General features: G+C 44.4%; 4 protein-coding genes across 10 annotated transcripts in view; 3 read left to right on the top strand and 1 right to left on the bottom strand.

Moving 5' to 3' along the window:
• The window catches only part of ACLY (ATP citrate lyase), a 38,436-nt gene extending 35,659 nt beyond the window's left edge, over window positions 1-2,777 (top strand). For all 5 annotated transcript variants that reach the window (XM_017660394.3, XM_017660395.3, XM_017660393.3 and 2 more), the window contains 4 exons: window positions 550-663; window positions 1,034-1,116; window positions 1,398-1,474; window positions 1,854-2,777. In XM_017660394.3, the coding sequence (XP_017515883.1) occupies window positions 550-663; window positions 1,034-1,116; window positions 1,398-1,474; window positions 1,854-1,948 (369 nt within the window). In that variant the 3' untranslated portion in view covers window positions 1,949-2,777. The remainder of the gene's footprint in view (window positions 1-549; window positions 664-1,033; window positions 1,117-1,397; window positions 1,475-1,853) is intronic.
• A 732-nt stretch (window positions 2,778-3,509) lies between these two features.
• KLHL11 (kelch like family member 11) lies at window positions 3,510-14,140 on the top strand. 2 transcript variants are annotated; one of them, XM_037019756.2, is made up of 2 exons: window positions 3,510-4,631; window positions 8,035-8,665. In XM_037019756.2, the coding sequence occupies exons 1-2, from the start codon at window positions 3,829-3,831 to the stop codon at window positions 8,255-8,257; spliced, it is 1,026 nt and encodes a 341-aa protein (XP_036875651.1). In that variant the 5' UTR covers window positions 3,510-3,828; the 3' UTR covers window positions 8,258-8,665. The 2 variants fall into 2 exon arrangements, with proteins under 2 accessions (XP_036875651.1, XP_017515886.2); XM_017660397.3 differs by lacking the exon at window positions 8,035-8,665 and adding an exon at window positions 8,705-14,140 and having other exon boundaries at window positions 3,515-4,631.
• A 70-nt stretch (window positions 14,141-14,210) lies between these two features.
• On the bottom strand, window positions 14,211-19,312 carry KLHL10 (kelch like family member 10). Its single transcript, XM_017660398.3, has 6 exons — window positions 19,246-19,312; window positions 18,372-18,571; window positions 16,756-17,245; window positions 15,428-16,039; window positions 14,965-15,114; window positions 14,211-14,721 (listed from the first exon to the last, which is right to left on the bottom strand). The coding sequence occupies exons 1-6, from the start codon at window positions 19,255-19,257 to the stop codon at window positions 14,350-14,352; spliced, it is 1,836 nt and encodes a 611-aa protein (XP_017515887.3). The 5' UTR covers window positions 19,258-19,312; the 3' UTR covers window positions 14,211-14,349.
• Window positions 19,276-26,889, top strand: NT5C3B (5'-nucleotidase, cytosolic IIIB). Of its 2 annotated transcripts, XM_037019735.2 has the most exons (9): window positions 19,276-19,404; window positions 19,557-19,655; window positions 20,275-20,344; window positions 20,431-20,477; window positions 22,602-22,687; window positions 23,239-23,328; window positions 24,276-24,438; window positions 25,296-25,496; window positions 26,400-26,889. In XM_037019735.2, the coding sequence occupies exons 1-9, from the start codon at window positions 19,393-19,395 to the stop codon at window positions 26,532-26,534; spliced, it is 903 nt and encodes a 300-aa protein (XP_036875630.1). In that variant the 5' UTR covers window positions 19,276-19,392; the 3' UTR covers window positions 26,535-26,889. The 2 variants fall into 2 exon arrangements, with proteins under 2 accessions (XP_036875630.1, XP_036875631.1); XM_037019736.1 differs by lacking the exon at window positions 20,275-20,344 and having other exon boundaries at window positions 19,300-19,404.
• The last annotated feature ends 640 nt before the right edge of the window (window positions 26,890-27,529 follow it).

Here is a 27,529-nt window from a genome sequence, read left to right as displayed (position 1 = left end):
GAGAGATTATTGCTTTGTGTGGGTCTCTTAACAGATGATTCATCTCCATTCATTGCAAGTTCAAAGTTTTTGAAATTTCCAGGGTGCTTTGCAGCTCCACTGCCAGCATGTGTTTGCTTAGTTACAAACTGAGAACTTTGTTGCAGCTTGACTAGGCTGAGGAGGCTGCTGAGCTGATAGGTAGCACGATTGGTGGCTAGAACCTAAGACTTCTAGCTGGAGAGTGGGCAAGCCTCAGCTCCCTGCTGTTTATTACTGTAGGATGCATGGCTAACTCTTCCCATCTCACTTTCTTGTTTGGAATATGAAAGAGAGAATTTATAAAGGTTATTTTAAGTGCTCAAATGAGATGAGAGGACTTCAAAAACCCTGTGTCCAAGGCAGTGTGTCATAATCTATGCTACAGGGGATCATACATGGATCAGGTCCCTGAAATAAACCTTGTGGACACTACATGTACAGTTGTACCCACCTGCCAGACAAGCACGAACATGTATCTTAAATGTGGTGTTAGGATGGGTTTTTCTGTAACTATGGGTCGCTTTCTAGATAAACAACCCAGACATGCGGGTGCAGATCCTCAAAGATTACGTCAAGCAGCACTTCCCTGCCACCCCCCTGCTCGACTACGCGCTCGAAGTAGAGAAGATTACCACCTCAAAGGTAAAAAAGAAAATGTCCCTAATTCTCAAATCATAGTTTTGGGTGAATTTTTTTAGAGAAATTGAGAGCCGGGTTGTATTTTGATGTGCATCTAACCTGTGTGTCAAACCTGTTTTTCTGGAAAGTTTTATTTCTGTTGCACAATGAAGTTCAACAAACATATACTAAGTGGTAACAGGTGTTGGGTCCTTTACTAGACTGGGAATTGAGCTAAGACCCAGTTTCTCCTAACCAACCAAGATAGATGTTTTTGTGAGAGGTTTCAAATGGACGTGATAATTCATAGTAGTATAGTAGTAGTGGTAATAGTGGGGAATTACAAGGAAAAAAAAAGAAAAATGCTAAATGCTTTCAATTTTTGCCTTCCCAGAAACCAAATCTTATCCTGAACGTAGACGGTTTCATCGGAGTTGCATTTGTAGACATGCTTAGAAACTGTGGGTCCTTTACTCGGTGAGCTCTGCAGCCGTTTTCTTCTTCATAATGTTGATCGATTCTTGTTGCTTCCTCCCAGCTCTAAAAGCCATGCATGCTCATTACAGAGGATTTAGAAAATATGGAGAGGTACAAAGAAGAAAACAAAAATTGCCTTCTACTCCTACTACTCAGAGCACCCCTCTGTTTTACTTTGGAATGAGAGAGAGCTTAGTTTCTCACTCCTGGACAGAAGTACTGTCTGAGAGGAGGAGGGTGGTCATGGGAGCCATTTTAAAACTCCAAGTTGATTGTTTCAGGGAGGAAGCTGATGAATATATTGACATTGGAGCCCTCAATGGCATCTTTGTGCTGGGAAGGAGTATGGGCTTCATTGGTGAGTTGTTAGTTGTTATTAAGTATTTTTGTCTGTCTGTTTTACCCCATGCTTCAGCTATGCCATTTAACTTATGTGGTGAGATTCTATCAGATGTCACATTGCCTTCATCATTGTTCCTAATCCTTCCTTTCTGAACTTTCCCCATATCTTTATCTTTCCTTTGTTCTTAGAAATGGCTTTGATTGCTAGCCAGGAAAAAAATAAATTCCAGGACTTCTCTTTTACCAAGGGTAGCATTTATGTGTGGAATGGATCTGGATTTACTTCCCCATTTGTTTGTATTAAAAAGATTTCCCTTCCTTGTTGTCTCACCACTAACCAAACTTTTAACAAACTCACCAACTCGTAACAAAAAGATTCATTTGTTCCATTTTAGGACACTATCTTGATCAGAAGAGGCTGAAGCAGGGGCTGTATCGTCACCCGTGGGATGATATTTCATATGTTCTTCCGGAACACATGAGCATGTAATTCAGCCAGGAACCCTACCATAAAGTGAAGATAAAAACTCTTCCCCCAGGACACAGCGTGCAGACTGCTGGCACTGGAGCTTGTTGTTGGCTGGGCTTGGTATACAAACAGCCGCTGGTATACAGGCACTGAGACAAACACCCACAGGCTAACACTGCTCAGTACACACAAAGAAGCTTGATTTTTTTTTCATCAGCATAGAATTAAAAACCAAGCCAATACTTGTGATATTTGCTCTGCCATCTGCTATATTTATTGTATAGAAGGATAGTGTTTTTCCTCATTAGGGTATTATGATGTTGCATTTTTTTTTTTTTCCTTGGAAGAAGAGAATGAAGCTTAAGACCTCAAGATACTATACATTTAAAGCACCCCTAATGTCTTGTTTTTTCCACTTCCCTTTCCTCCTTCTGTAACCTGAAGAGTATTGTATTAATCTGATTTTTAAGGATCTTTTATATGTTATGTGTAAAGAGTTTGTTTGGTATTCCATTGGAACATTCTGTGTTACAGTCCAAAGTCTGATTATGTTAGGAGGTTTGGGACCATTGCATCTTTAGCCATTGTCACAAAATATGTGGAGTAGTAATTTAAAATGTAAAGTTGTAACATACCTATGTTTAAAATGGAAATGCAAAGCAGAAAAGCTGTGAAATGTCTTGTGTTCTCTGTATTTATGCAACTGACTCATCTGTTACTGAAGTGTGGGTCCAGACTGGTCTCCAGCCAGTTTGTATCTGTATCCATGAAAATTCTGGGCAGCTGCCAGCTCAGTCTCTTCTCTGTATTATCATAGGTCGGTTTAAATAAACTCTGTAGTAACAATGAAGGCATACTGCTTGCTGTCTTGTGTCATACACCTGCATTCCTTTGAACTGTACTTCCTAGTAGTTTTACTACATGTAGTTTTAAAATTCTTCATCTACCTCTTCAAAAACAAAAACATGAACTAATCAAATTACTATCTTCAAAAACCTACAGTCTCCCCTAAATCTCCAACTCTCCCCTCAGTGAGTGGGCACCAAAGCTCTGCCCACACTTGGGAGTCATCTTTTCCTCCACTTCTCTGCCTAGTTGCCAAGTCCTGTGGACTCAGACTTTATCCCTCTGATCTAGCCTTATCTGGTATGCTAACCAGTGGCCCTAGTTCCACTTTGTCTCCTTAAAATCCATTCTCCACACAGCCACCAGCTGATTGAGCTGTTCCCTTGCTTAAAACCCTAAAGTGGCTTTTATTAACCTTTATTTAATAAATATGTTGTATGGAACTATGGACCAACCACTACGTAAAGCACTTGACAAGCACCTCAATTCTCAGGGCAACCTTCCAATGCAGGTATCATCCCATCTTCAGAAGCTAAATCAGTTCAGTTCATCCTCATCCACTTCACTGGGCTCGGTTGTAAGTCTTTTATAATTTTTACTCCAAAGCCATTTTAAAGTTTAAGTAAAAATCCAATGTTTGCAACCCTAATGTAAGTCTGGGGAAAGGAAATCCTGGGGCAAAATACCTCTAAAAGCCGGTATCAGTCAAAGGGAGAAATAAAGTTTAAAATCCGTTTATTGCTTACAAACTGCAGTCCAGGGCCAGTTCTCTCCTGCTCCAGCAGAAGCCAAACTGGCCCTCCGCTTCACCTCTCAGGTACAGGTAAGCCCTCAGTTGCCCAGGTAATTACCCACTGATATGGAGATGAATTTCTCTCCACCCCTGAGGAATGATGCAAATGCACTAAAGCCATACCTTCTTTCCATCTCTGAATGCCTATTGATATGCAGATGTACTAAAGCCAGGCGAGATATTCTGGAAATATTACCATTTAACCCACGCCGAGACATTAGCAGGTGACGGTCTAAGGTGGCTTTTGGTTGACAAAGTGACAATGGAGAGCATGCTACTCAGGGGAAGCCGTCGTCCCACCAGCCTGTGGTGCGAGGCCTCCGGGAAAGCAGTCTTAATGCGTAAAGTACCATTCAAGCTTAAAGCACCGGCCAGATCCCGGCGAGCGGGGCGGCGCGTGCGCACAGCCCGCGCCGCCCGGCTCCGCCCTGCGCCCGCTATTTATTCCCAGAATCCCTCTGTCGCACCAGAACAGTCGGATCATTTCGGGACTGCGGTGCTCGGGCGCGGCGGCGTCAAGATGGCGGCGGCGGCGGTGGCGGCGGCAGCCGCAGCGGCCGCGGCTGCATCTCTTCAGGTGTTGGAGATGGAGAGCATGGAGACCGCCGCCGCGGGCTCGGCGGGGCTGGCCGCCGAAGTCCGAGGCAGTGGCACGGTGGACTTCGGGTCTGGGCCCGGCATATCTGCAATGGAAGCGAGCGGGGGCGATCCGGGCCCGGAGGCCGAGGACTTCGAGTGCAGCACCCACTGCTCGGAGCTGTCGTGGAGGCAGAATGAGCAACGGCGTCAGGGGCTCTTCTGCGACATTACGTTGTGCTTCGGCGGTGCCGGAGGCCGCGAATTCCGGGCCCACCGCTCGGTGCTGGCGGCCGCCACCGAGTACTTCACGCCCTTGCTCTCCGGCCAGTTCTCCGAGTCCCGCTCGGGCCGGGTGGAGATGCGCAAGTGGAGCTCCGAGCCCGGGCCCGAACCCGACACGGTGGAAGCTGTTATTGAATACATGTACACCGGGCGCATCCGCGTAAGCACGGGCAGTGTGCACGAGGTGCTGGAATTGGCCGACAGGTAGGCGGGGGAGGCGGGATGCGGAGGGCGGCGCGCAGGAAGGTGGAGATGCTCTCCCACCGAGGGCCGCATCCAGGGAGCGGGCAGAAGGCGGGGACGGTAGTGCCTACGGCTGGGACTCGAGAGAGACCGGAGGAAATGCGCCCGTTTGATACTTAATGAGCGCCTGCTGTGTGCTGTGGGGCAGCCACTGCGCTGGGCACTGACAGCTACTGCCCTGGACACTGGGCGCTGAGGCTGCAGCCTGCCAGTCTGGCGGGGGCACCCTGCTCTTAGCTGATTCCAGGTGGTTGGACAAAGGTAGTGACAAAGAAAGCCCTAGTGTAAACAAGTGATGTTGTGATACTAAAAAAAGGATGAAAGGGTAGAGGAGAGGATGATTGGGTAGAGGAAAGACCTCTCTGAGGAGGTGACATTTAAGCCGACCTCTTACCGGCAAGGAAGAACTGGCCGTGCAGAGATGGGGAATGAACATTCCAGGCAGATAGCACAAAGGCCCTCAGGCAAGGTCTAGTTTGGCTTGCAGAAAAACTAAAAAAGAAAAATCCTTTGGGGCTGGATCTAGTGAAGGGGAGAAGGGTGTGTGAAATGCGTTGAAATGAGTTTGGATTTCACTGTGTGGTTGGGAAGCAGGGTAAAGAAACGATCTAATTAAAATGTTTAAAAAGATGATTCTGCTTCTGTGAAAAATAGATTGTAGCCAGCAGGAATGAATAATCCAGAGACTGATTAGGAGGCAGGTGAATGCCATTTTCAGAGATGGGGAGGAGTCTGGGCAATATTATGTTATAGATACCTTATTTTAACAAATACCTATTGAGTACCTATTATGAATCAGATCAGACACTGGATTCTAAAGTGCTGGGGATTCAGCGGTGAACAAAACAGAAGTCTCTTTCCTCTTTGCACTGGTAGATGGACAATAAATTAAGTAAAATACATAGCATGTTGGATGATTGCTACAGCTATGATGACTAGTAAAGCATGGTGGGGGCATATAGAAAGTGCCGGTGGAGAGAACCTGGTTTTGTTTTTCTTTTTTTAACTGGATGGATAGAGAATGCCTAATGAAGATGTTTTGCAAAGAACTAAAGGAGAAGTAAAGAGTGTTTCAAGTAGGGGACACAGGTATATAGGCCCTGAGATGGAGCTTGTCTGGACATTAGAGAATAGGAGGCCAGTGTGGCTGTATGAAAGGATGCAGAGTGAGAGGAGTAGGAGAGGCCTCAGGGTGTTAATGAGGATGGATCCAGATCCCAGAGAGCCTTGCCAGCCTGTGGAAGGACTCAAGCTCTTACTCTAAATAAGGTTTGGGGCAGAGAAATGATGATGCAGTCTGATTTGAAGAATCCTGCTGTGGTAAAACAAGGATGGGGCAGTGGGGAAGGGGTTGCAGGGACAGAGGCAGAGAGACTAGTTGGAATTGTTGCAGTAGTGGTGGAGGCTTGGACTGAGGAGGGAGAAGTAAAGGTGATAAGAAGTGCTTCAATTCTACATATATTTTGAAGGTAGAGGAGGTAAACTTGCTGATGGCTTTCATGTGGGATATAAAGGAAAGGACTGTTAGTGTTTTGACCCAAGGAATTGGAAAGATGGAGTTATTACTTTAGTAAGATGTGGAAGACTGCAGGAGAGCAAGTTGGGGAGAAAGAGCAGGAGTTTGGTTTTGGCCCAGGAGATACCTGAATAGGCAGTTGGATATCAGAGCATTGGGAGCTAGAGATTGGGAGGAAATTAGTGTGTATATGGTGATGAAAGCTATGGGACTGGATGAAATTACTTAGGAAGAGAGTGTAGATGGAGAAGAGAAGAGGCAGGACAGAGCCCTGGGGTTCTCCAAAATGTTAAAAAGGAACCAGCAGAGAAGGCTGATCTCATGGAAGCATTGGAAGAAAGTATGTCAAGGAGGGAGTGGCCAATCACATCGACTCTGACAACCATAAGTGATCATTAGGTTTGGCAATAATAAGAGATCTTTGATGGCATTGAAAAATACTATTTAAGTCTTGCTATAAAGAGGATCATAAAAATGATACATGGAAATGTTTCAGGAGGAGTCAACAGAGAGGTCTGTCTTTCTCCACCCTCTAAGATAGGAGATACTAGAGCGCATTTGTGCACTGATGAAAAATGCATCAGTGGAAGAGGAGAAATTGATGTTATAGGAGCAGGGGAGTAATTGCAGGATTAAAGCCCCTGAAGCCAATAAGAGGCTAGAATCCAAATATAAAAATGGAAGACTAATGGTGTGGGAACCGAGAGTGTAGGGTACAGCTGCAGGCAGATGAGTAGTGGGAAGATAAAGATCCCACCTGATTGTTTTCTCAAAGGGTGAGGCTGGGTCATTAGAGGGGCGGGTATAGATCAGCGATAAGGGATAAGGACGTTTGGTGAATGAAAATGCATAGAGAAGGGCCATTGCTCTCACTCAAACTATGTTTGCTTCTGTCACGGGAGCTCTATTTTTCAGATTTGCCACTGCTTTGTAATGGAGTTGGAAGTGTGGGGAGAAGAGAACTCCCAAGGCAGTTCGTTCAGAACTCTAACTTCTGTCCATCTGCCAGCTGCTCAGCAGCTGCCTGGTGTTAGTCACTGCTCTAAGTGCCCTGCAACCATCACATCTAATCTTATCCATCTTCTGAGGCTTGATCCCAGTCCCTACTGCCACCCTTCACCCCTGCCCAGCCCCCAACTCTGTGGATCATACCTACCTTCCAGAGCACTTACAACATTAAGAAATCATAAGAAGTTCTCAGCCTAATGCCCATCGCATGGCAAATGCCTAATACGTGATAACTATTGTTTTCATAGAGCAGTGTTTCCAAACACCCTGTTCAAGGGACTGTGTGTCAGAATTACCTGGGTGCCTGCCAAAAATAGGAGCTCTGGTGGGGAATGGGGACAGTCTAGGAATCTAGTGACCCTGGCACCCAGACATGGTTGAGAGCCACTAGAGCTTTTAGCATTCCACCAAGTCTTTGCCTTGTTCCTAAGATAGTGTGTTCCCTGAGAGGGTGGAAGGAGCCTGTCTTATTCACCTTTATGTCACAGATAGTTGTTAAGTGCAATAACCATAACCAGTAACAGATGGTTACTTTTAAACTGAGAGAGGCCTGCACTGATGAAGTCATCCTTACATTGTTTAAGGTTCTTGGTTCTAGGAATTTATTCTTTTTTAAACAGTGGCCTCAAATTGGCCACCCTCGGGGCTGAATTATGTCAGGTTTGTGGATTTGACTGAAACTGTTGTGGTGTTTTGTTTTGTTTTTTAATTTAACTTCAAATGATTCAGGTGGGTGTACAACTTCTAGTCAGCTACATACCAGATCACTTTCTTTTTTAACCTGGACTGTCCTATGCGTGTGTTTTTTATTGTTGTTGTTTTATTTCCTGGCTTCTTCAGATGCCTGAAGTTGCCTTGCCACCCCTCCTTTAATGAGGACCCAGCTTGGGCCAAGGCCGCAAGCACCATCCCCTTCCTCCCCTCACTAGCTGCCCAGACAGTAAGCCCTGGTGAAGACGAGATCAGAACCTCTGACACAAAGCCTCCACTGCTGTTCCTTCTGGTATTGGGGCAGACAGCCTCCCAGGACCCGCAGCTTCTGTACTGTCCAGTCACTGCTTAATAAAGTCTCCTTCCAGAGACCTACCCCATCGAAGAAGAGGCTGGTGACTGGCAAGGGATTAGGGCAGGACGGCATAGACAAGTTTGGATTGGGATTTGCCTATGCCAAGGACGAATTAAAGTGAAAATTAAGTATGGGACTATTGTACTCTGTTAAAGAATGTGTTCCAGAAAACCCTGTAATTAAAAACAATTTTTTGTGTATATGTGTATTATGTATATATACTATATAATTATATATAAACTATATAAATAGTTAAAATAATATTTTATATATGTCTTAAACATACTTTTCAGCATAATCCTTTTTAGTTTGGGAGGATTTGCTTTTTCTTTTTTCCAATTGTACATAAAGCGAGAAGCTTGCCATTTCAATTTGTATAATTCAGATGCTCTCAAATGCAGCCACTAAAATTGCACATTTGAAACTTCTCTTTCTTGATTTTAGGTTCCTATTAATTCGTTTAAAAGAATTTTGTGGAGAATTTCTCAAGAAAAAACTTCATCTCTCTAATTGTGTGGCCATTCATAGCTTAGCTCACATGTATACCCTGAGCCAACTTGCTCTGAAAGCTGCTGATATGATACGGAGAAATTTCCACAAGGTAATTCAGGATGAAGAATTTTATACTTTACCTTTCCATCTCATTCGAGACTGGCTGTCGGACTTGGAAATTACGGTTGACTCCGAAGAGGTTCTCTTTGAAACAGTACTGAAGTGGGTTCAGAGAAATGCTGAAGAGAGAGAGCGATACTTCGAGGAACTTTTTAAATTGCTCAGATTGTCCCAGATGAAACCTACTTATCTTACTCGGCATGTCAAACCAGAGCGATTGGTCGCCAATAATGAAGTGTGCGTCAAGTTAGTGGCTGATGCAGTGGAGAGGCATGCTCTGCGAGCTGAGAACATGCAGTCTGGTACGTTCCAGCATCCTGCTGCTCATGTCTCATTATTACCGCGCTATGGGCAAAACATGGATGTGATCATGGTGATTGGAGGTGTGTCAGAAGGGGGGGACTATTTAAGTGAATGTGTGGGATATTTTGTTGATGAGGACAGATGGGTAAACCTGCCCCACATTCATAATCACCTTGACGGACATGCTGTTGCAGTAACTGAATCCTACGTGTATGTTGCTGGATCAATGGAACCAGGGTTCGCTAAAACCGTGGAAAGGTATAACCCAAATTTGAATACGTGGGAACATGTTTGTAGTCTGATGACAAGGAAGCATTCTTTTGGGCTAACAGAAGTCAAAGGGAAGCTCTACAGCATTGGAGGACATGGCAACTTTAGTCCCGGCTTTAAAGATGTGACTGTTTATAATCCTGAACTTGATAAATGGCACAACTTGGAATCAGCACCAAAGATTCTTCGAGATGTGAAAGCACTGGCCATTGAAGACCGGTTTGTGTACATTGCTGCCCGCACTCCTGTGGACCGGGACACTGAGGATGGATTAAAGGCTGTAATTACTTGCTATGATACGGAGACTCGACAGTGGCAAGATGTGGAATCTTTGCCACTTATTGACAATTACTGTTTTTTCCAAATGTCTGTGGTCAATTCAAACTTTTACCAGACAGCATCATGCTGCCCTAAGAGTTATTCTTTAGAAAATGAAGAGGCAGTAAGAAAAATTGCCAGCCAAGTTTCAGATGAGATCCTTGAAAGCTTACCTCCAGAAGTCCTAAGTATCGAAGGAGCAGCCATTTGCTATTACAAAGATGACGTTTTCATTATTGGTGGCTGGAAAAACAGTGATGATATTGACAAACAGTATCGGAAAGAAGCCTACCGATACTGTGCTGAGAGAAAGAGGTGGATGCTTCTTCCTCCCATGCCACAACCTCGCTGTAGAGCCACTGCTTGCCACGTGAGAATCCCTTACCGGTACTTGCATGGCACTCAGAGATATCCTATGCCCCAAAACTTAATGTGGCAGAAGGACCGGATCAGACAGATGCAAGAAATACATCGGCATGCCCTAAATATGCGGCGAGTGCCAAGCTCTCAGATTGAATGCTAGATTCTCTAATACATGCAGCCTAAAACGGTTATACCTGTTTTGTGAAGCTGAAGATACCTAGACTGTTACTTGAAAATGTATGTTGATAACTTATTTTTTACCTGAACTGATTATTGCCCCATGTAAAGGAAATGTAGTTAAAAAAGAAAGAATGGGAAATTCAATTCAATACATGGTAGTTTTTGTTAGCTTGCAGGCTTTTTCTGTCTTTAGTTTGTGAGTATGCACTAGCTAAAGAAGATCTTGTTAAAGACAAGTGGAAAAACCAGGTGTAGTTACTTGACTTTTTCTGCCAAGTTATAACTCCTTTGTCTTAGGGACTTCAGTTTTGAACATGCTTCAAGTGCCAATTTTATTTGCACATTTACTTTGTTGTTCCTTTTCATTTTTTCTGAATGGTTATTTTCGACAAGATCAGAATTTAGGCAGTGAGTCCTCATGCAGGAGGTATGTGCAATAGTGAGACTGAAATTTGAAAAGAAAAAGCACAATTTTTCAGCAAGGTGATTTCAGATGTTTGCATTGATATTTTGTTGTATGTATTTATCTAGAAATGCTATTTTGTTTATTTTTAGAAGAAATGACTGATGAGAAGTTTGTGATTGGCTCATGTATTTTTTTAAATTTTCATTTCTTTAGCAACCGTTAGAGACTTTGGGCCATTGCTCTGAGATGATGGTAGTTGGCAAAAATATCAATCTTTAGCAGATTGATAAATAGAGGAAGTTATGTATGTGTAATTTGTTACTCTAAGAAAAATAGCATTATTAGTGTAGTCTGAGAAATCAAAGTCATTAAAATTTCTTACTTTTTCAGGAGTTGTAGGCTTATTTGAGGACAAGGTAGTATAAATAATGCCTATGACAATCAACATTTAATGCCTTCAATTTTAAATTTTTCTCTAATGCATATGGTATAGAATCCTCATCATTCCTTTCTAAAAGAAACTTTTTTAAAAACGGGAAGTAACAATTTAGAGAAATGTTGCTAAAGAGAAGCCTTATTATTTCTCAGCCCTGATTGTTATATTTTATCTAGTTGCCTTAGACCTCCATTGGAACTTTGAGCCTCAAGTACCAAATTTAAGTGTGTACTTATGGCTCTTAAAAATGTATTGATGTAGTTATCATTTATTTGTATGCATTCTGACTTTTACATGCTTCCAAGCTTTATCAAATTAGCACTCAGTTAACATAAAGAACTGCTCTAACAGTTTACAAAGTGGGTCCAGTATATTTTTCCTGTTTCTTCTGGAATGTCTCAACCTTCTTAGAAATTACAAAATACTGTTCTAGAGGTTGAATTCCAAGTCCAGTGATTTTTTTTTTCCCCTAGACCATTATAGGTAACTACCTTATTAGTTGTATTAAACATGGAAAGAAAAAAGCACATCTAGAAATTTTGGCTCCCAATTTGCTGCAGGACTATTATTATATTTAGCCCTTGGGCTATCTACTAAGAACTTTCCTGAAATTTCTAAATTAGTGACCCTTAGTAGAACAAAGTTTTCCAATAAATGTGTTGGAAATCTGCTTTAAAACCATTTAATTTAGACTGGAATGGAGATGAAAAACAGTTAAATATCTGTATGAGGATATATTATCCTACCCTACCTCTACCATTTTCTCAATTTCCATTTATTTGTAGTTATTTTAATAATAGCCATTTGGTGTCTGACAAATGCTACTTGTTAGTAGTGAGAGGTCTGCAACTAAGACAGAAAAGCTCATTGAACTCACTTGTCGTTTTTCTCTGATTGACTGCTAGCAAACTCCCTCTCCTTGTTGGTGGTGAAGTAATCTAGTAGCACACTAGGAGGCCAGTTTCTTTCCAGAAGGGTGTGATGTAAGGTTTTGGGTGGGTTTTGTCTCAACTGTTGTCTTCTGAGACGATTATCACCAAATTATTCAGAAGATTGTCTTTTTCTCACAAGATATGACAGAAATAACTCCTAAGATTTAGATACAATCTGGTTTGGAGAACTTAATTGAAAGTGTTGTTTTTTAACTCAGCAGGCAGCCTAGGCCAAGGCTGAAAAGAAGGGGTAAGTCCTTCCTTGCATGATGCCGTGTGTAGGTTTTCCTGACCTCTGAGTTTCTCATTTTCATATTTGAATTCACATGTGTGATTTCACATCAATAACGTGTGTTTCTGAAATATCCTAACTAACTTGTTAATAAGGAAAGAAACCAGATTCCAGAATTCCTTTAATCTGTTCAAGGCTGACATTCTGAAATTCTAAACTGGAAATAACTTCTGGAGTATTTGAAAAGGTTCTTACTTTGATGACCAGCCTAAAATGGCTCTGTGGGAAAAAAACTTCCTTTAAGATTGTGTTTGGTACTTTATGCAGTTAAAAATATGGCTTTAAAAAGACAGTTTACTGTGTATTCAAGCAAACCTCCTTTTGTTGCTTTTGTTTCATTTTGTGGAAGGAAAAGAAAGGAATTGATTATACCAAAAAATAATAACTATGTCTAACTTTGAGTGAGGTTCCTTGTATCTTAGAATGGATATCCTCTATCTCTACCTACCCAACCATGGTTTTAAAAAAACCCAGCAGTATATATTGGGAATGTCAGTCATGAGCTTAGTGTCACTTGCAGTTGTTTGCATGATTAGTCTTGTGTATCTTGATAATCCACTTTGCTTACGCTGTGCCAAATCAGAAATACTTTACTAAAAAAAAAAATCTCAAAATTCATTGACATCTTGTTTTGATTACTTGGTTTTGTATTTCTGGGACCAAAAATTTTTTAAATACTGATTTTTTTTGTAATATAGAAGTTTGGAGCTGGAAAGGTAGTATTTATGGAAGATTTGTGTGCTTTGTATTTTATACTTTTCAGGCTGCTGATAAGGCAGTTTCTAGGGCACACTTTTTTCCTGTATATGTTTCTTGGCTAGTGTAGCATGTGGTATGTTTAAATACTTGATACTCTGCTTCATAATTCTAATATGAACACTATACAATAGGTAGACAGGTAAGCTAAATTGTATATTTTAGTTACTTGGCCTAATCAAGCATAACTAAAGGGATTTTTTTTTTTTTGTATTTTGCTCAAGTTAAGCTTAAAAGGCTTGTTGGCCACATTCCATGTCTTTTGAAAGTATACAGAATTGTGAAGCAAGTTCTCTGCCTACACTAGGAAAATTGGGCGTTTATCGGTTGCTGTTTAACTGTAGAATGTTTGAGAAACAGTTCAGTCTTCCCTTTTTTAACTGTCATTTTGACACAGTTCATCACTCCAGTTGCTACTTTCTTGAGAATAGTGTATTTTTGTTTTTGTTTTTGTTAAAATGCTTACATTATAACAGTTCTGGTCATTGAAAACAAAACAGCTCATAGATGAGTGATGTAATACAACAACAATAACAGAATATAGTGGTCATTTTGCTTCAAGGAATTTAATTAGAGAGCCAATAACTGCTCTTTGTTGATTACCTTTGTGGGCTTTTGTCTTACTCTATATGATCAATACTCCCAATGTCTGACATTGAAGCACATACAATAGAGCACTTGTTAACTTACTCCTCCTGCATTAATGCACTTGTGAAACTAGTGCTTGCTAGTGTTTAAAGGTTATGATCCTTGTGCTAGGGCCACTTATTTATAAAATGAAGAGTTCAAGTTGATACTCAGTGAGTTTTTTGGGGGCTATCAGTATCCAAGCCCCTATTCTACTGAAAATATATCCTTGGCTATCTCCCTATAAGTCAGGAGATGTAGAATTTAGGACACTTTGAGACATTACATTGTAAAATAGCTTGCTTTATGTTCATAAGCTGTCTTGGTCTGTGTTAAAGCTCCTAATTGTCTCAATGTGAGTTTTAAATAAATGTATTTCTTTAGAGCTGGTTTGCCCTGTGTAATTTTTCCTTTTTAATTATGCACTGTTGAATGTAATTGCTTTCTTCCTTCCCTTTTACTCTTATCACTCATCCAACCCTTGGCTCCTTTAAGTTGAACATTTTCCAGTACTCTTACAAGTTTAAACACTGGATTTATTTAAAAAAAAATAATTCTTATTGCTTAGACTTTTTATTAGCTAAATTAAGAGGTTCACACAGGTAGGGTACTTGTGGAAGCAGAGTACTTTACTTCATCTCGCAGCGCTAATCCTGTGAAGTCGCGTCTAGCTGCGTATTCCCCAACGTTGGCCAGCCCTGGTACCACACAGCAGCTCAGAGCACTGCGGTATATGCTCATGTCATGGGCATCATACCACTCGTCGGCCTTTTCATCATAGCACTCAACATTAAAGGTGGTGGTAAACCCATTAAAGCCACCCACCACAAACAAGAGGTCGTCTACCACCTCAATGCCAAAATTGCTACGAGGATTGAACATAGTGGGGATTGTGCGCCAAGTATTAGTGACTGGACTGTAGGCTTCTGCGCTCCTAAGTCTATTAGCTCCATCAAAGCCGCCTACCTGTGGACAGCAAGGGAACAGATGACTGGTTACCATTGCTTCTGTTCACTGAGGAGGCCTTCTTTGGCGGCGGGGTGGGGAGAGAGGGATGAGGGTGTGGGAGGGATTTGATCTCATACCTCTCTCTCCCACTATTTTCCATGGAAAAAAAGGGTTTTCAAATGCTTACCAAAGGTGTGTAAAGCTATTTGCTAATAGAAAATCTAGGGATATCATTTTTTTTGTGGCACAAGGTAAACTCACTGCATATACGTGTTCTCCATAAGCAATTACGCCTATTCCACTCCTCCTGCTTCTCATGGGTGCTATGACTGTCCACTGGTTAGTCTCAGTGTTGTACGCTTCTGCTGTAAACAGGCATTCATTTCCGTTAAATCCACCGCATATGTAGACCTGTGTGAAGAGTCCCAAGATTACTAAAATTGTTACCTCTGGGGAGTAGAAAGAAAGGGGTGTATGTGGTGGCGGAGGGAGAACACCTCTGATGCCGGTGTACACAGTCTGAGTCTAGTCCAGATGTGCATGCATGGCTTACTAATAAGTAAAATAAGGGAAGATAATTACAAAGGGCCACTTAGTCATCTGAGGAAAGAGTTAGTACAGCAAAGTGAGTGCCACTTCTGTTTTCCATCCACCCAAGCAATGAAGAGAAGCATTTCTGGGCTTGTTTGCCTCCACACACACATACTGACCCTCATGTTCTCACCTTTCCATAGAGTGTCGTGGCACTCGCATCACTCCTCTGTTCGTGCATGGGGGCAATGAGAGTCCATTGATTGGTCTCTGGCTCATAACGTTCAGCAGTGTTGAGACGTATGTAGCCATCAAATCCTCCCATGGCATAAATAAAATTGTTGAGGACTGTCACGCTGACATAGCAACGTCTGGAGTGCATTGGGGCCACCTGAAGCCAAGTTTTCTTGACTGGGTCAAAACGCTTAACGCTGTTGAAATAGTCCACGCTATCAAACCCCCCGATGATGTAAACATAGCCTTTCAAGTAGGCTGCTCCATGGTAAGCACGGGGACTCTCTTCCTCAAAAGTGACATTCACCCATCTGTCTGCCCGAGCATCGTAGGCCTCAATGGCATTGGTGGGGCTCCCACCACTCCAGCCACCAATTGCAAATAGGATGGCATAGGGCAGGCGGGGCGTGGTGAGTGGGTTGGTGAAGTCAGAGGGTCCATTCATGTTTAGGTCATACATGGCCTTTAGGGCATTAATGATGACTGGCTTACATTCCTCACTGTCTCTGACATAGTCATTCAGCTTAACATTGTTCATAAAGTACTCAGCATGCATTAGGGCCAGGCGAACCTAAGGAGAAAATACAGGCAGTGATTCAGATGAGGTGAGGGTGCCTGGGAAACCCATATCCTCAACACCCTATTGAAGAGTCTGCCTTGAATTGTGTCAGGGTCATGTGTTTTCAAAATTTACAACTCACAGTTAAAATACTTGTTTTTCAAAGGTGGCATATGTTTGGATGCTGAGAATGAGCTAAATAGAAGGCACCTCAAATGGTCACAGAGCTAGCCTGTGTCCCTGGCCACCGGACACAGGTATTATTAGACCAGACCAAAGTCTAGACCACAGTACTATCAGACCAGAAAAAGCTGTGGTGATTGTTCAGTAGCTGAATATCTATGTCTATAAAACAATATGAATTAGCACCAACTGGCTACAATTATGTGCAATACTCATGATTTGGTTTCTTGCCCAATTTCTGTTAGTGGTCTGGGGTAATACAGAGTGGAAAAGGGTGAAAGGAAGACCCTTTAGAATTCTCTTGAAGGCCTTGCCTTCTTCCCCCGACTACCAGGGAGAATTTGGACCAAAGAATATAACAGGGGCAGAAGGAGCTAACAATGCCAAGGGGAAAGTTGCAAAATTCCAGAGAATAGTGGGAGATGCCTTCTACATAAGTTTATGTAAATACAGCCCTAGGATTGGTCAAACATCTGAGAATGGCTCCTCTGGGATAAAGGAATCAAAAGTGAACAATTAAGCATCCCACAAAAAATAAACTCGACCTTGGGAAGCAAAACTGATATATGCTGCTTCCTATTTTGAGGGTCATGAGAAATCCATTTTAAAATGGCCTCAAATACAGCATCTTCTTGTTTAACATTAAGCTCGTCTTTCTCAATGATGTCCTTAAGTTCAGTCACAGAGAGCTCTAAAAACTCTGCTGAGACTTTCACCATTTCCTCGAAGTTGTGCAGTATGAACATGTAGGCCTTCTGCCTCAGCTCAGGGCAGTAGTAGTAGTCCGTGAACTTGCAAATGCCGATACAATTATCCAAACACAGCTCCGACTTGAGGAACTCGCAGCAACCCCTGACAATACCCATGATGTTAAACTGGTCCGCGGCAGCCAGCAGCTTCTCCACATTGTCCCTTGTGATGGGGACGGTCCGGGTGTATGCATATTCAATAATTAGCTTCATCATGTCAGGAGAAATGCCAGGAATGTTGTATACCTTCTTCTCAGTGTTATTCCAGCCACTTGTAAACAAAGCTCTGGAAAAAAAGAAATAAACCGGCAGCCTCTGAAAAGTCCTCTCCAGTTTGCCAGGCTCTACCCCCACCCCTTTTTGTGTTGAGCAGTGTGTGGACATTTTCCAAATAGTGTACCTCCTAACTGATCTTGCTTTTGCCCTTGATACCTCTGGAGTTTATAGTCTTATCCCAGCCACCAGAATGACACTTATGAGCTCATGTTCCTTTTCCACTACAAACCTTCCAGTAACTTCCCTTCTATAGTACTCATGCATCAGGAATCTGCAAACCTACAGTCTCTGGGCCAAATTCAGCCCACCTCTTGTTTTTGTACTGCCCCCCAGCTAAGGATGTTTTTACATTTTCAAGTGGGGGAAAAACAAAAGACTTTGTGACACCTGGAAATGATGATAAATTCAAATTTCAGAGTCCATAAATCATTTTGTTGGAACACAGCCATACCTTTCATTTAGTATCGTCTATGGCTGTTTTTCCACTATAAAAATAGAGTGGAGGATAGTGACAGAGACTGTGGCCTACAAAGCTTAAAATATTCACTGTCTGGTCTTTTTGTAGACCCTGATGTGGATCTATAAAAATGAGAACTTTTAGCAATAGATGAGATGCATTTATCACATCTTCATTGGAATTGATTGTTCAAACATTTTCAGCTCCTGAACAAAATAGCTCTTCCACTTCCCGGGTAACAATGGTTTTGGCCCCAAATCCCTTTCTCTTCTGATTCTTCCTGGTTCTTCCCCCTCTTCCTCCTTTTCATCTCCTGAATCCTTGTTATTTTACCAATCTGTTTCTGAGATGGTCTACTGAGATAAGGGTAAAGGGTAGCTGAAACGGCATTGTCATTTAGGTTTAAATAGGATATCAGGTGTAGGTGTCCAACCTTCCCAAAGGTTAGTTTGGGTGGGAATCAAAGAAGAAAAAGCACCTGGCCCACCAATAGCTGGTTGAAAGCCAGAGAGGAGGCTCCGGCCCTCGTTGTGCCTCTTCAGAAGACAAATGAGCCAGGCTGCAACAGCCGGGAGCTTTGACAGTGTCCCTAAACATGATGGGGTGGGAAACATGAACCAAAATGTCTCAGAAAGAGCCCAATTCCCCTTATGGGCTTAGTTTGGCCACCCTGTCATACCTAAAGTAGGAACTGCAGCTACAGAGGATGTTCTTGTGGGCGTTGAACTCAAAGCCATTGACCTTGATGACCACGTCACAGAGCTTGCCCTCCAGCCTGAGCTCGTTGAAGATCTCACAGGTCATCGCACTCATTTTCCTCTCCATGTGAGGCTGGTGGGAACGCGCGGAGGCCGCCGCACCGTCCGTCTCCATGGCACCCTGGGACCGGCAGAGAGGCTGCTCTCTTAGGGTGCTGGGAGGGTTGTGGGGGGCCCTTTCAGCCCGCTGTCGCCCCTTTTCCCTGCCACGTCTTTCACGTAGGGCCCAGCAGGGAGCCCAGGTCCCAGAATCCTGGGCCCGCAGTGAGGTCACTCGCAGGATTGTGCTCTCATGTTCTGGAACTCTCTCCCATCCCGGCCCTCCTCCCTTCTCCCCTCCCCCACCACCCCTTCCCTGTCCTTGACCCTGGAGCAGAACTGTGACCACCAACACCACAGGAGAGGTTTTATTAATTCCAGTTCCCGTTGTTCCCTTCCATCCGCCTTCCCCTGCCCTGCACCTGGCTCCCCAGACACTGAGTTCAAGGAAACCAAGTCAGAGGAGGCAGAAGGGAGGAGTCAGGCTGAGTAGATTTCATTCTGGCCCAGCTGTCCCGGGCGGTCCTGCCTTGTGGATGTGGCTCAGTCACTCATTTTCTTCTGTGATGTGGAGAGGGCCCAGTTAAGGAAGCGCCTTCTGGATGTTTAACGGAAATCACTAGGGCTCCTTCAGATCCCCTCCCATCCTGAGGCTTTTTTGTCATACAAACTTCACGTCTGGAAATGACCGCTCTTGCCAGGGTTTTAGCTATAGGAGGGGGGCACCTAGTAACTCCAACTCCTTGGGACCCTTACCCTCCTCGGCATAGAGCCCTCGACTCCGGTCACCACCGGTGGGCGCCTAGGAGGCCGCCGGCGGCTCCCGCCCCGCCCGGGAGGCGACGCCTGCGCAGTGCGCCGCGGGGCGGTCGTCCCGGCGCCGCCGACCAGGCCACCGACGCCATGGCGGAGGAGGTGAGGCGGGAGGAAGCGTCTGGCGATAGTCGCCCCGGGCCCGTCCGGAGCCCCCGCGCCGCCCCCTGCGCCCCGGCCTAGCCTGTGAGCCCCGGGCTCCCCGTGGGTCCAGGGCGGTTCCGGGATCAGCGGTTCTCTCGGTCTCGAGACAGGTGCGCACCCTGCTGAAGGCCACGGTCCTGATGCGGCAGCCGGGGCGGGTGCTGGAGATCGTGGGCGCCCTCCGCCGAGGCGGGGCAGACCGCTTGCAGGTACCGGGGGGCGAGGGAGGGCGGGCCGGGCCGGGGTGGGGGGCGGCTGGGGTGCAAAGCTGTCCAGGTGGCCTTACCGCGTTGCCGCGGAAACCTGCCAGCCCTCTGCCCCTGACGCCTGGAAACGGCTAGCGGCCTGAGGGCAGGCAGGTCGGTAAGCCCGTTTTACCTTGGGAAGAGCCCATCTGTCTGAAAACCTGGCTTTCACATTTCTCAGCGATGTCCTGCTGCTTCCTCTAATTAGGCCGAAAGCACCCCCACCAGTTCCCGGGGCCTCACTGTCCACACTAGGCCAGGTCAGTGGGCTCCCCAAGAAGTTTCAGATGTAGAGATGGGTCATAAAGGTGGAGGCACCTTAGGAAGGCCCCCCCGCCCTCTCTGGGCATTGAGATGGGTGCAATGGCAAGAGTCAAAGCGGCCCGGACTCCTCAGTCCCCACTGCAAGAAGCTGGGCCTCTCCTTAGGGTTAGCACAGTGTACTAACTAGCCCTTCCTAACTCCCCCAAGGGCTTTCCCACAGGCTGGGCACTGAGCTGTAATGACTTCCACATTATCCCCCCAGGCTACAGGCTGCACACCAGAAGGGGCCTGTCTAGGCATAATCTCTTTTGCATTTTAGGTCATTTCTGATTTTGACATGACCTTGAGCAGGTTTGCATATAACGGAAAGCGGTGTCCTTCTTCTTACAGTAAGTTACATATGAGCTTGCTTTGTTGGGCTTGACAAGGTGATGGCTTATAAGGGGCAAGTAAAAGGAATTTTGTGTTTTTGCAGATATTCTGGATAACAGCAGGATCATCAGTGAGGAGTGCCAGAAGGAGGTAGGTCACACCCTTTCTTTGCTCAGAAATGGCTGTCATATACTACTTCAAATGGTTCTTGGTTAGGACTAAATATTGCAGGATAGAGACCTAAGAAAATAAATTTTGTAAAGGTTGTTGCTATGCTCAGGTGGACCTAGTCTTAATACACAGGGACAACTTTTCCTTATTGGCCAAGATGTACAATGACTGATAGTTGAAATATTGATGTAATGCTTATGTTAGCTACAGTATTTACAAGAGACTTCAGCATTTGCGATTTAACCCTCCTGCAACTCCCAGAGGTGGACAGGACCCTTATGGTCTCCATTTACCTAAGAAAACAGGCTTGGAGAGGTTGAGCAGCTTACCCAGAAAGATGCAGAGCTTTGTTTTCTGGTAGATCTGATTCTGTCCTGAATTCTTTCTACTACATTATGCTCTTTCCTTGATAGTATAATTTTCTTGGTAAGGCAACAGGTATCAAGAAAGACTTCTGAATTAATATCATTATGTGGTTAACTCCCATTTCCGTATGATGCCTGCAAATATATAAAGTGATTCTGTAACCTTGGAGTTCATTTTACTGCATGCCACCTTCTTTCCATTGGTGTATTTTTTGGCAGAGCAGAACCATACAAGCTGCATTTCTCTGCATGTTGCTGAGCTCTTTCTGCTGATTAACTATATTTAGTTCAACTTCATTAAGAAATTTACTGAATTGCATACTAAGTTATCTGTTGGTCCATCATATTGGTCAGCTTTTCTATACTCTCATGATTACTTGTTAGCAAGATGGGCGGTGAATTATAGATAGCTCTTAAATTTCTAAAGCCTGTCTCTCTGGAGATGCCACTTCTGTTTATTAATTTTCCTTTCTTTCTTTTTTTAAATTGAAGTATAGCTGGTATGGACACGCCACTTTTAGCTTAAAGTAGCTTTTGGCTCCACCACTGATTGCCTTTGGCATCACTGTTTTTGTTTTCTCACATCCTTGATCTTACCAACTTCTAGAAAGCTGCATCCACAAATAAGACAGTAGGTTTGGATGCCCTCTCTAGGATAAAGAAGGGAGGAGAAAAACAAGATTCTTGGAGTTGATGGGCTCCTGAAAAAATGAAGAAAGCAAAGTTTATGTATGAAAATTTTTTCTTTTTAAAAAAATTATATTCTTCTGTTTAGTTCTCCTATACTTTTAGAAAAATGTCCTCACACCCAAAAAAACACTCAAGTGGAGAAACTTAATTTATTTCAAGAGCTTTCTGCTTCTATCTCAGTGTGTGATTTTGGAGTTGAACCCTCTTTGGGACTGATGGTCGTGGACTCCATCTGTCTTAAAATATTTTGAGGCCATGCATATACTAGAACTAAAATTCTTTACCTGGTCAGTTCCCATCTTTATTGGACGCTGTTACTGACTCACCCTGTGTTGCACATGATCCTGGAAGTGGGCTCTCTAGAGGGTCAAAGGTCCTGGCATATGAAAGGAATATAGCCAAGGAGGCACATGCAGATGCTTGGCAGGTGGGTCTCCTGATGTTGACAGTGTGATAGAGCATCCACTGACATGCTGCGTCCCAAACTCCAGCGTTCTAGTTCCACTTTCATGATTTTAGCCTCATCTGTGCATGGCTTTCACCAAGTATTTTTCTTTAAGTTGTCCTGCTATGAAAAATCTGAAGGTAATTAACTGACAAAAGAAAGAAACCATCTTTATGAAAGCATGAGTTTGATGTGCTAGGTTTTTTTTCTCTAATAGACATTAAAGTGAATCCAAAAGCACTAAAATGATAAATGTATATCTATGTACTCCTGAAAGTAATCTTGCCTACCACCTGAGAAAATGTGCCACATTTGGGGAACCACAGCATTAAATCACTTCTATCTGGTTAAGCCCTGAGGACTGAGCTAACGAGTAGCAACAAAATCGAAGTGGCCCTCTCATCTGATGGCCAGAGTGCTTGATGCAGTTGGTTCCAAGACCACACTGTCTCAGGCTGGGTGCAGAGGGCTGACTGGCTCTGCAGGTCCCATCACTCCTGGACACCAAGTTGTGGCTTCTAGGTGCTTTTTTTTCTCATGTGAAACTTCACTGGGGAAACCTGATGTGAACTAATGGCTTTTTTCTTCATTTGGTTATACCAGCTCAAAGCCCTCCTTCATCACTATTACCCGATTGAGATTGACCCACAACGGACCATCCAAGAGAAGTTGCCTCATATGGTAGAATGGTATGTGACAGTGATGGTGGCCCTCGCGACAGACTGGTCCATGAGGGGGCATATTTCTCCTGAGCTTTGACGAGACGACAAGGCTCCCTTACCATACTGAGTGCTTCACTGAACACCACTAGCCCATCTATTAGAACAAACTGTCCAGACCCACCTGAGGCTGCTTATGGCTGCTGTCAGAGTCGGGGCCCATGGAGAATCTTTGGAATGACTTAGAAGCCCCTTGGTTTGGGGGAATAAGTACTTTGGGAAGATAACCGTCTTACAGAAACCAGTATCACTGAACAGAGCCCCAGTTCTCCAGGGTGGGGTCCTGGAGGAAGGGATTCAGAGCTCTTTGTCAGCAGTTAACCCCCTCCCCTGACCCCAACTTTTGTTTTTGGGTTGCTTTCTCACCCTCTTCCTTTTAAGGGCAGCCAGAGTCCTTAGGAAATGGTCCTGAGAAAAAGGATGAGACTTCTATTAGTACTTCCAGGGGGCACTTGGCCCTGAAAAGGGAAAGGACACTACTTAGTGACTGAACTTGGGGTTTTGTGGGGTGTTGTTTCCAGGTGGACCAAAGCACATGATCTCCTGTGTCAGCAGAAGATTCAGAAATTTCAGATAGCCCAGGTGGTTAGAGAGTCCAATGCAATGCTTAGGTAAGGTTCTGGCTCTGGAAAACACTTGAAACTGACATATTCACCCAGAACGGGTAGGGAAGGAGCAGAGGGGAGTTTGCTGCTGGGAGAGGCAGAAGAGACATGGCATAAGTAAGCTGACATGAAGAAGGTCTTGCTTTTCCTCTCTCGATACAGCTAAAGAATTTTCTACCTTTGGGTACTTCCTAGGGAGCAGCCTGCTGGTAGTGGATGGAGTGTGAATATGACCAGGGCTTCACCTCCTAGAACAAACAGCATATAGTTCACTTTTCCCAATGGTAAAAATAACTGGGGATCACCATGGTGACTGGGTGTTCACCGTGGGAGTTGGTTGGCCTGGGACTTTGACCACTGGCAGCCTTCACAGTGCAGCTCTCTCTGCTGGGGTGTTCTTTACTGGAGAAGGGCTGGGGATGCATAGGGAAAGGAAGAAGGCAACATGGGCGTCTGCCCTCAAGGGTTGCGTGTCCAAACCAAAGACAGAGCTAGCCTCACAAAAACCGAGGAGTGGAGACGTGCAGATCCACGTATGGGCTGGGTGGGTTTGGGGAGTTTCCCCAGTGAAGCTGCCCCAGGATAGTTGTCTGGTTGTATTTTGCTCAAACAAAACATGCCAGGAACAAAAAAACATGGGCCCATTTATGTGAAGTTCAAAGACAGGCAAAGCTAATCAGTAGTGATAGGAAGTCAAAATAGGGAGAGATGGCTTTGACTGGGAAGGGACAAGAGGGAACCTTGATCTCGTTAGTAATTACATGGGTGTCTACATATGCAGATATTAATAGAGATGAACACTTGAGACTAGTGCACTTGAACTATGTGCTATATTATTTTATACCACAACTTTAAATGTTTAAAACTAAGAAAAAATTTAAAATACATAACCCAAATAGACAGTAACAGTCGTAGAGGCAGGGCCATTTCAGAATCCATTCATCTCTTTTCAGAGAGGGATACAAGACGTTCTTCAGCGTGCTGTACCAGAACAGCATTCCCCTTTTCATCTTCTCTGCGGGCATTGGTGACATCCTGGAAGAAATCATCCGACAGATGACAGTGTTCCACCCCAATATCCACATTGTGTCTAACTACATGGATTTTGATGAAGATGTGAGCCAAATCTCATTTGGGCTGGGAATGGGAGAGGGGTGGGAGCCACCCACCTGGACCCATCACCCTAACCATTCACCTAACCTGGGGAGGGAAGGAAAGGGAAGGCATCCTGGCTTCTGTGCCCTTAGGCAGTTAGTTGTATCTTTTGCCCACTAAAGATAGTTACTTTTGAAGGATCTACTCTTTGGTGTTTGGCTGACAGTCATCTCTCTGCCCTAGAGACTAATGTAGGGGTCAGCCAGGCCCTGTGTCACTGTCATGGTCATGTATCATCCTTGGTACTTAAGGGCTTGGATGTAGATTTACTTGTCTAGAGCCAGAGGTGGGCTACTCTGACTCACCCATGTTCTGACTTCTTCATCTTAAAACCAGCAGCTGGAATTTTCATCCTTGTGACCTGTGGTTAGGACATGGCCCATGGCTAAGAGTTATCACACATGTAGCCTGGACAGGGCTTGTATCACTGGCTTCATTCTTCCACCCATATTGGTGATCAACAATATCTGATGGCTCCTGGTAGTTTAAAATAGGGGTTATAATCTTTTTCTAGTAAATATTTTAGGCTTTGTGGGCTATAAGATCTTTGTCACAACTACCCTGTTGCATATAAAAGCAGCCATAGACAAAATGTAAACAAATGGGCCTGGCTGAGTTCCAGTAAACTTAATTTACAAAAATAGACCAAATCTGGCCCACAGGTCCTAGTTTGCTGACCCCCAGTTTAAGACTACAGTGAGATTTTGGCATTAACTCTGGTTTCAGAGTTCTTGTTCCTCTGTGACAGAGACAGTAGAAAATTAGTCCTAAATGGATCCCTGCAGCTCTTCTGTCTGTCTCTTATCTTGATTACTTAGGGTTTCCTACAGGGATTCAAGGGACAGCTCATACACACATACAACAAGAACAGCTCCGTTTGTGAGAACTCTGAATATTTCCAGCAGCTTCAGGGCAAAACCAACATCCTCCTGCTGGGAGACTCCATGGGGGACCTCACTATGGCTGATGGGGTTCCTGGTGTGGAGAATATTCTCAAGATTGGCTTCCTAAATGACAAGGTAGGTGGGGGATCAGTGCTTCCTCCCTTCATGGCTTACTACTGTAGTCGCTGTTAACAAATGTTTAATGAGCACCTTCTGTGTGCTAGGTACTGTATTAAATATTAGAGGTACAGAGGTAAGACACAAGCCATATTCTCCAGGAGAGTATGCCACCTTCCCATAGGAAAATAAGAGATACCCTGGGGTTCCGGCTGCGTGCTCACCACATGGCCTGACATAGGAGCTCAGAGATCAGGCTATTGGAGCATACACTTACTTAGCGCTCACCCTGTGCCAGGCATATCAACCCGCCTAATTCTTAAAACAACTTTCTGAAGTAGTGACTATTACACCATTTGCAGATGAGGAAACTGAGGCAAAGAGGTTAAGTGACTTGCTCAAAGTGACATAGGGTTTAGCAAGTGGTGGGGCTCATTACCAGTCCTCCTAAGTCATACCTATAAGGCATGATTGAGATGGGAGATGTCAGTATTCAGGATGTGGGTTTATAATTTAGAGACAAAAAATACAAGAATAGACCAAAGGCTGACGGGTGAAAACAGTATGGTCATAAAAGAGCACCTTATAGTATCAAGCTAAAAGGCCACCAATCCTCACCCTCAGCCAACAGGTGCTGAAACTTTGTGAAAATTCAGTCCAGATTAGAGGTAACATCTTGTTTTCAGACTTTAATTCTGTTACTGTCCTTCTGACATTGACCCAAGGGTTAATTGTGGCAGCCGGTGCCCATTGCCATCCAGGACTCCCAAGAGGAGGTCCCTGTAACCTTGAACTACTCTCCGGGAGTTGCAGCTTGAATGCCCTCCTCACCCAGCCCCAGGTGCTTAAGAGTTAGAGGCAGTGGGGGAGGCAGAAGGCAGGGCATTTTGGAGAATGTTGGTCTCCCCTCCTCCTGGGCAGGTGGAGGAGCGGCGAGAGCGCTACCTGGACTCCTTCGACATTGTGCTGGAGAAGGACGAGACGCTGGATGTGGTCAATGGGCTGCTGCAGCACATCCTGGAACAGGGGGACTGGATGGAGATGCAGGGCTCCTGAGTGTGCAGGCACGGAGCCAGGTCCTGCAGGCTGTGATGAGAAGGGGAGCCTCAATGGGAGGTCACCCAGCTGTCAACACTGCACATCCCTGTGTGTGCAGAGAAAAGTCCAGGGCAGCCACAAGCTCCTGGGCCCCTGTCCCTCCCTCCTTTCCCAGCTTCTTCTGTTAAGTCCAGAGGCATGAGGGAGACCCTGCAGGTGGGAGGGGCTTCCAAATGAACAAAGGGTGTTAACACGAGGAATCACCTAGTCCAGGGATTCTTTTTTTTTTTCCAAAAATTTTGAACATGGGGAGCTGTTCTTCCAACAAATCAGATGTGTGAAATAGATTAAAATAATTTTAAAAAAGAAAAAATAGGGCTGTTCTGATTTCGGGGGTATAGGGCAGAGCCTGTATCCTTTGGCCCTGGAGGCACAGGAACCTCCAAGAAGCCACTAGGGCTCCATGAAACATGGTTTGAAGACCACCAAATTTGCCCAGGAGACCCTCTGAGCACAGCCTAAATGTGTGTGGGGATCAGGCTGGGTAGACAGAGACGGAAGGGTGTGTTTCTTACCTTGACTGGTTTGGCCTCATTCTGATGCAGCCGTTAAACTTGAAATTCAGTGGGTATCGATTGGCTCTGGCCCACCCTGTCTGCAGAACCCCCTCTTTATGGATCCCCAAAGGGATCCTTTTGGTATAGATTTTCCCTGGAGCCCTTGGCTCCTGTCCTTCCTTTCTCCTCCTCGTCTGGTAGATCCAGGGCCACTAAAACAGACGGCTTGCTGGGGGTTGAAACCAGGGCCCTGAAGGGAGAAGGTGCTCTGGCAAGTGAAAGAGGAGTGATTCACGTCTTGCATTATGGGGCTTTCTTCATTTTCTTTCCCTTCTTCCCTCCCTGTTGGCTTGGATGGTCAAGAACTGGCTGAATTCTCTCTAGGGAACCTTTTGAAGAAAACTATAGACCAACCAGTTCCCCTGACATTTTCCTAGCCTGTCTTTTCTCAGAATT

This window comes from Manis javanica, chromosome 4 (genome assembly GCF_040802235.1).
Source record: "Manis javanica isolate MJ-LG chromosome 4, MJ_LKY, whole genome shotgun sequence".
NCBI classification, from domain to species: Eukaryota; Metazoa; Chordata; class Mammalia; order Pholidota; family Manidae; genus Manis; species Manis javanica.
Note: the sequence above shows the minus strand (reverse complement) of the source record. Positions and strands in the feature narration are given on the sequence as shown.

Coding starts and splice junctions, on each gene's coding strand:
- KLHL11 (XM_017660397.3), top strand. CDS start 3,829: ATGGAGAGCATGCTACTCAGGGGAAGCCGTCGTCCCACCAGCCTGTGG. Junction 4,632..8,704: donor GTGCTGGAATTGGCCGACAG/GTAGGCGGGGGA, acceptor TCTTGATTTTAG/GTTCCTATTAATTCGTTTAA.
- NT5C3B (XM_037019735.2), top strand. Junction 20,478..22,601: donor GTGAGGAGTGCCAGAAGGAG/GTAGGTCACACC, acceptor TGGTTATACCAG/CTCAAAGCCCTCCTTCATCA. Junction 24,439..25,295: donor ACATGGATTTTGATGAAGAT/GTGAGCCAAATC, acceptor TTGATTACTTAG/GGTTTCCTACAGGGATTCAA.
- KLHL10 (XM_017660398.3), bottom strand. Junction 17,246..18,371: donor AGCTGCAGTTCCTACTTTAG/GTATGACAGGGT, acceptor CTTTTTTTCCAG/AGCTTTGTTTACAAGTGGCT. Junction 15,115..15,427: donor CCACGACACTCTATGGAAAG/GTGAGAACATGA, acceptor CTCTTCACACAG/GTCTACATATGCGGTGGATT.